This window comes from Hemiscyllium ocellatum, chromosome 48 (assembly GCF_020745735.1).
Source record: "Hemiscyllium ocellatum isolate sHemOce1 chromosome 48, sHemOce1.pat.X.cur, whole genome shotgun sequence".
Classification (NCBI taxonomy): Eukaryota; Metazoa; Chordata; class Chondrichthyes; order Orectolobiformes; family Hemiscylliidae; genus Hemiscyllium; species Hemiscyllium ocellatum.
This window is the reverse complement of record NC_083448.1, coordinates 20,913,102-20,921,032: the sequence shown is the minus strand read 5'-3', so window position 1 is coordinate 20,921,032 and position 7,931 is coordinate 20,913,102. Positions and strand designations below refer to the sequence as shown.

The window sequence follows — 7,931 nt, the reverse complement described above, 5'->3', positions numbered from 1 at the left end:
GAGAGGTGAGATGTAAAATAGGTGTTAATCATATGGGTGTGAAAAGGAGAAAATGTGTCCACTCTGTTGGGAGCAGAATGCATAAATGAAAGTTGTTGATGCGATCCTGGAAATTGCCTGGAGACTCAAGTTCAGGTTTCTTTCAATGAAAGTGAGATGTATAACAAATCCAGTACAATAAAGATACATTCTGCCGCCTTGTTTGCATCCCATGCTTGTGTGTGACAACATATTGAATTTTAAATTTGAGTTCTGAGGGTCACTCAACTGGAAACATTAACTCTGATTTCTCTCCACAGATGCTGCCAGCCCTGCTGAGCTTTTCCAGCAGTTTCTGTTTTGTTTCTGCTTCCCAGCATCCACGGTTCTTTTGTATTTTTTTTAAATTTTATGTCTTCATACACTCCCAAGCAATCGTTATATACACACTTCCTCCCACTGAAATCACGTTAGCTCCAACACTCCTGGGGTGGTCTGTTTACAGCGTGACAAGTGAATATAGGGAGTCCCCTTTAAAAGTATTGGCATGGCAGTTTAAAGAAAGCAATGAGAAATCAGGGCAAGGATTCAGGTGTGCGAGCATATCCAAATTCAATTAGCTCCCATTGTTCAATTCCAGTTCTTTTGACATTCCAATACAATGGGATAACTCCAGGTACACTATGAATGCAGTAAAATCAGTGCAGGATAAAAGAGTCACTCACAGGATGACTGTGTTGAGGTCATTATAGTTCATGCATTTGTTGTCATTTTTATTTTTAATCTTTGAAAAGTCAGCTTGTCTCGCCATCAAAGGAATGGAAATGCATTGGCAGAGTTTTAGTTTGAATACATTCTTGGAACACGGGTAGCCCTGGTTAGCCCATGTTTATTGGCTATCCAAATCACACCTGGTGCTGGATGTGTGCTCCTTGATAGTCTGTGTTCTGTCTGGCTTGGGAATACCCACAATGCTGTAAGGGAGGGAGTTCGAGAATTTTGACCAGCTGACAGTGAAGGAACAGTGATATGTTTCCAAGACAGGATGGTGAGAGGCTTGGAGGGAAACCTGCAGGGGGTAGTGTTCCCATGTATCTGCTGCACATACCCTTCTAGATGGTGATAGTCATGGGTTTGGAAGGTGCTGCCTGAGGAGCCTTGATGAGTTGCTGCAGTGCATCTTGTACGAGGTACATTGTGTGGTTGTGGTGATAGAGGGAGGTGATGTTTATGTTGCTGGATGGGGACTGGAGCAAGTGGCTGGTTTGTTCTGACTTGTTTTGAGCTTTTCGAGTGTTGTTGGAGCTGCACTCATGCACGCAAGGACAAAATTAATTATTCCTAGCATAACCGCACACTGAAAAATGTAATGTTCTCTGAAAGTTATCGAAAGGTGCTTAGGATTGACTGAAAGCATACTTCAGCAGCTGAACTAAAATGTTAGTTTTGTGAAATGACTGGCAGCTTTATTTCAGAATTTGTTTTTCTAACCACATCCATCAAAATCTCCCCATTGCTCCCGTGTGACACACTTCAGACAGTTCCAGGAACATTTTCCTGTTAAAAAGTATCTGTCAGGTTTCATTAGGTACTGGAATCTTTGTTGGGGTCTGTAATCGGTGATTGCAGAGACTATGAGGAACACGTAACTCGATGTGACTGTGATGACAGAGCAAAACTCCAGAGAATGATTTATGTGTCTATTTTAAAACGCTCAGGAATACTTAAGAGGGGGAAATAGAAAGATTGTCACAGTTTTTGTGACTAATGGTATTTAATGTGTCTTCCTTTCAATTGAAAAAAAAGCAAATGATTGGAGATTTTTAGTTTTACGCTGAGTGAGAAGATCAGTTCTGTACATCTCTTGCTTCGGTGACCTGTCCCCCTGTCTCTGACAGATTGGAAACCTTACTGTTACACATTTCTTTGTCATTACCTTTACATCCTTCTTTCTCCACCCCCCCCCCCCCCCCCCCCTCCAAACAACTGCAATTGCTTTGCACCCAAGGTGTTTATAAATGCTTGCACAAGCATACTAACACATTCAGGGACACAGGAATGTACACGCTTGGGAGTGACACACACGTACACACACACATTACACAAAAGTAGTGTCCCACTAACTGATGTTCACACAGTGTCATCCACAATCAAATACACACATACATATACACACACATGTACACACACGTACACATATACATCCAGATAGCCACACACTTTCACACACACACACACACACACACAGTGAGATATACAGAGCACCTGCGTTGATGGGAACACTGCGTGTTCACTGGGAGCAGGGAGCTTTACTCATTGTCCCACATGGGAGGGGGAGCCAAGGAAAGAGGCATTTGGGGGTTGGTGAAACGAGGGCAGAGTCTGTCTCGGGGGTTGGTAGGGGGGGAGGTGAGCTCAGCTCAGCTCATCCGGTGTTGGAGGGGACACTCCTCTCCCCAACTCGCTGCCAGTTCGCCCGGTTCGGGGCCAGGGTCTGGGGAAAGGACTGGCGCTGACCAGGGGGCAGTTTGCAGGCGCGGTGTGTCTTCAATGTCTGCAAAAGATGTGACGGTGTGCGCTCTCGGGGCTGTGTGTGTGTGTGTGTGAAACGCCCTCTGAAGGTTCACCCGTGTGCTGTCACTTTAAATATCAGGATGTTGTGTGTGTGTGTGTGTGGGGTGGGGGTGGAGTGCAGGATCAGGAGGCGGGCACAGGGAAGCTGGGGCTGCCATTCAGACTGGAGGCCGGTGTGTGTGTGTGTGTGTGTTGGTGAGCTGTAGCGAGTTGCTGAGGGTGTGCCCTGGACCCTGGGACTGTGTACTGAGTGTTTGGGAGATCAGACTCAGGGACAATGCTGCTGGGATCGAGCTGGGGGGCAGCTCTCGCAATGTGAAAGGCTCTTCCACCTCTCTTTCCCTCCCCCTCCCCCCCTCCCCACCCCATCCTTTCCCCCTCTTCCCCAACCCTCCCTCCCTCCTTCCTGCCCCAAGCCCAGCCAGCCCCCTGGCGGGACATGAGCCAAGGTCTCTGCGGATCTCCGGAGAACAGAGAGAGCAGCGAGAGGAAGCAGCAGCCAGGGCGGCTCCTGGTCCCGTCAGATCCCGCCAGGCAGGCCAAGCGGATTCCCATCAAGATCCTGAAGATGTTGAGTGCTCACAGCGGTCACATCTTCCACCCGGAGTATCTACAGCCCATGTCGTCAACTCCGCACAGTCCCATCGAAGTGAGTAACTCACTGGGTCCGGGATAGAGATCCACCACACACACACACAGGGGGCTATCTACACTGGGCTGGGCTGGGGGTGCTGGGACAGGGACTGACTCTGTCTCTGTGTCTCTGTATACTGTCCATCCAACTCCCTGAAACATAGCATTAACCCACTGTGTTGGGGTCTGGGTGGGACAGGGACTGGCTGTGTGTGTGTGTGTCTGTATAACTCCCTGAAACATCACATTAACCCACTGTGTTGGGGTCTGGGTGGGACAGGGACTGCCTGTGTGTCTGTGTGTGTATGTGTCTGTACAACTCCCTGAAACATCACATTAACCCACTGTGTTGGGGTCTGGGTGGGACAGGGACTGCCTGTGTGTCTGTGTGTGTATGTGTCTGTACAAATCCCTGAAACATCACATTAACCCACTGTGTTGGGGTCTGGGTGGGACAGGGACTGCCTGTGTGTCTGTGTGTGTATGTGTCTGTACAAATCCCTGAAACATCACATTAACCCACTGTGTTGGGGTCTGGGTGGGACAGGGACTGCCTGTGTGTCTGTGTGTGTATGTGTCTGTACAAATCCCTGAAACATCACATTAACCCACTGTGTTGGGGTCTGGGTGGGACAGGGACTGCCTGTGTGTCTGTGTGTGTATGTGTCTGTACAAATCCCTGAAACATCACATTAACCCACTGTGTTGGGGTCTGGGTGGGACAGGGACTGCCTGTATGTCTGTGTGTGTCTGTGTGTGTGTGTGAGTGTCTGTACAACTCCCTGAAACATCACATTAACCCACTGTGTTGGGGTCTGGGTGGGACAGGGACTGGCTGTGTGTCTGTACAACTCCCTGAAACATCACATTAACCCACAGGGTTGGGGTCTGGGTGGGACAGGGACTGCCTGTGTGTGTGTCTGTGTGTGTCTGTACAACTCCCTGAAACATCGCATTAACCCACTGTGTTGGGGTCTGCACCGAGAGAGACAGATTGGGTCATTTACCGTGTCATTCCTGTCTCTCCCCACCCACCCACACACACACAGAGGGTTGGGGAGAGGCGATCTCTGAGAGTTTGTTCCCACAGTGTCTGCAGTTTCCAGTTCCTTGCAGCCAGCACGCTGCTCCCTCCGTGTTGCACTGACCGACTGCAGGGCACCATCTCCTGGGCTGCTCCGTCCCTGTCCAGCTCCCGGGCTCCGGGGGAGAATCAGCTGTCCCCACCCCCCCCCCCCGGCTGCCCTGTCACTGTTCGGAAACTTGATGCTAAGCGATTCCCCCGCCCTGCCTCCTTCCCGGGGCAACGGCTATCCAGAAGTTTACCCACCAGCTCTCAGCCCCACACCAAACCCCCTGAAGAACCAGTGGGAAAGCTCAGTGCCCTCCCCCCCACCTCACTGCTTCATCCCGGAACAGCACAGATACAGGCCATTCGGCCCACCGGCCCCGTGTCAGCATCTGTGTGGCTCCACCTCCCTCCCAGCTCTCCCTATCCTGGGTTCTGTCATGTTTATCTGCCCATCAACCCCACCCCTACACAAACAGACCTGGGTCCTTCCCATTCACTGCAACCACTCCCCGTTTTGATCACCCCCCTCCCCCCCTTCTCTCTGTCTGTCTCTGTGCAGGACTTTCTCTTGAATGGTCCCATTCCATGTCCTGGTGAGAGCCGACCTCTGCTTGTAAACCCACACAGTGTTTTCATCTTCTCCCATTCAGCCCCTTTTGTTTCTCTCTCTCTATCTCTCTCTCTCTCTAGTTGGATGCCAAGAAGAGTCCGCTGGCTCTGTTAGCTCAGACGTGTTCTCAGATTGGCAAGCCTGACCCTCAGCCATCGGCCAAGCTCAGCTCAGCGCTGAACTCCGGTGAGAAGGAATGTACCAGGCCCTCATCTTCCCTCAAACTGGGCGAGGCACCCAGTGAAGACAAATCCAGCTTCAAGCCTTATTCCAAACCGGGCACCGACACCAGGAAGGAGTCTGGGGAGAAGGCTGGGTTCCGGGTCCCGGCCGCGTCTTGCCAAAGTTTCACCACCCGCCCACCCTCCTCCTCGCCCGCCGTCTGCTCCCCGAGCCTGGCCGATGCCAAGACCGGCGACGTGGAGGACAAGAAGGAGCCTGAGGTGGTCCGAGCCTGCCCAGAGCACTCGCCCGCCAACCCAGTGCACAGCAGGTCAGCCAGTGGTGGTGGCGGTGCCAGTGAATCCAGCCAACACCGGGACACGCCGACTGCGACCAAGTGCGACAGTGCCAGCCTGGCTCCGGGACACGTGGCACCTGTTTCGCCGTACAAAGCGGGGCACGCGGTCTACCCTGGCCTGCCCCCAACTAGCATGGGATACCACGGATCGATTGTGGGAGCCTACACCGCCACCTACCCGTCGCAGTTTGTTGGCACCATGGAGCCCAAGCCCGGCCTGGTCGGGAGCCCGTTGTCTGGAGCCGTGGGCTGCCCGATGCCCGGCAAGTCTGCAAACTCCAGCCCCCTGACTGGGGCCTCTCCTCCCGCTTTCATGCAGGGACTGTGCCGTGATCCGTACTGCCTCACCTACCACAATGCTCCTCACCTCGGGGGCAGTGCTTGTTCCTCCTGCCTTCACGACCCCTCCTCTCTGAAGTCTGCATACCCTCTGGTCTACCCGTCTCACCCTCTGCACTCTTCGGTCCTGACCACTGGAGCCACACCACCCTTGGGTGCCCACCCGTTGTACACCTATGGCTTCATGCTGCACAGCGACCCACTGCCTCACATATGCAACTGGGTGTCTGCCGGCGGTCCTTGTGACAAACGCTTCTCCAGCTCCGAGGAACTCCTCAACCACCTACGTAGCCACACCGCCCTGCCAGGGACCGACAAGCTGCTGGCTGCTTACCCTCCCCCAGCCTCCTGCAACTTACACCTCCCCCAGGCTCCTCCGGGGAGTCCCAATGGCTTGTCTCTCCGCAGCCCCCACACCCTGGCGCTCAGCAGGTACCACCCTTACAGCAAAAGCCACCTGTCAGTGCCTACCAGCTCTGCCCTGACCATGTCTGCTGCCAGTCCCTATTACTCTCCATACTCCCTCTATGGACAGAGACTGGCATCTGCTTCAGCTTTGGGATATCAGTGACCCAAGACGTTGGAGTGTAATGCCTGAAGCAGTTGGGGAGGGCGATGTATTTATTACCTGTATGCATTAACTTCAAACAGGGGACTGTCAGATCTCACAGCCTCACTTCCTTATCTAATGTAGAATGCAATGTATATACCAAACAATTCTTTTTTTTTCACAACAAGTTTCTTCAAATGGTCTTATTTAAAAATATTTTTCATTCTCTTTTTGTTTGTTTCTCGAGGGGGGTGGGAAAGGGGGTGAGTTGATATGCATGTTTTTTGGTAATCCCTCATTCTGCTCTCATTTGAGATTTTTGCTTATTTTTAACCAATGGAGATGTAATATTTTTTTGTATTGTACTTCAAATGGGATACACATATGATGGCAGGGCTATCCAAGAAATGGGAGGTCTTATTTTGTTATTAAATGAGAACCTAATTATATTTATATTCTGATGGCTGCTTCTCATGAATTCTTCAAACTGAGCCGCCTGCCCCTCCCCACGCCCAGCTGCCCCTCCCTTCACGGGTGCCCGTGTTGACTCTGGGGGGGTCACCCATCACTTGTCCCTGGGTCAGCAGTCCCTGGATTCTAGCCCCACTGAAGTCACTGAGCACAGAATCCTCCAGCTGCCTCTCGCAGTGCAGTGCAGTGCAAGTGCAGTGCTGTTGGAGATGCTGTGGTTCAGATGTTACAAACCTCCTGAAGTGGTACATGAACGATCCCACAGCACTGTTGAAACAAGGGCAGGTGGTGTCCCGGGCTAAACGCCTCTTGATCGACATCAGGAAATGAAAGGAGAGCGGATGGTCTGGTCATTTTCATGTTGTTGTTTATGGGAACTTGCTGTGTCTAAAGTGGCTGCTGCATTCCCAATGTTACAGCAGTGTCTGGAGTTAAGGCGGGTCATTGGCTGTGAAGTCTGTTTTTGGTGCCTGAACTTGTACAAGGGTCAGAAACACCAGGCTCCCATCTCTATCCTTTCTTGTTGCAGCCTGTAAGGAGTTTGGGGATCCTGTGAATTTGTTTGGCCTGTCTAATGTCATGATATCATTTGAATCTGAATGAAAAGTTGTCACAGATTGGAAGGGAAAAGCTGTGACATCAAGAAGGAGGAAATGGGGGAGTTTGAGAGGAGACAGTCTTTCAATCTATACAGCAAGTGCAAGATGGACAATGAAGTGGGATTTCAATGCAGCGAAATGTGAAAACTTACATTTTGTTAAAAATAAATGAGCAACATATTACTTGGAAAAGCTGAAGTCAGTGTTTGTAGAGGGAACAAATGAACCTGGCAATGTGAATGTATAAGTGGCTAAAAGTCACGTCACAGATTTCTAAAGGCTGACAAAAAAGCAAACCATACAGTCGGGTTTACTTCCAGAGAAATAGAATTGCAAAATACAGAGGTGATCTACCCTAAAACCATACTGGACCTTGGTTAGACCCACTGGGAGGACTCTGGGCAGCTCTGATCACAATGTTGTGGGGAAGATCCAGAGGGCTGAAAAACCTGCAGCGAGAGACTGACGTGGTTGACATCAGAAAGGTTGTCAGAGGCTCAGGAGAAAGTGACCAAGGTTGGGTGGTTCTCTCTTGTCTTCATTGCAGCAAGCTGAGAGTTAACTTAACCAAAGGTTGTTCAAAA

At 50.9% G+C, this 7,931-nt stretch overlaps 1 protein-coding gene across 1 annotated transcript; it reads left to right on the top strand.

Annotated features, from left to right (window-relative positions):
• The first annotated feature begins 2,698 nt into the window (after positions 1-2,698).
• LOC132836988 (zinc finger protein 703-like) lies at positions 2,699-7,539 on the top strand. The gene is made up of 2 exons (XM_060856595.1): positions 2,699-3,202; positions 4,949-7,539. Exons 1-2 carry the CDS (start codon positions 2,993-2,995, stop codon positions 6,296-6,298), a joined length of 1,560 nt encoding a protein of 519 aa, XP_060712578.1. The 5' UTR covers positions 2,699-2,992; the 3' UTR covers positions 6,299-7,539.
• The last annotated feature ends 392 nt before the right edge of the window (positions 7,540-7,931 follow it).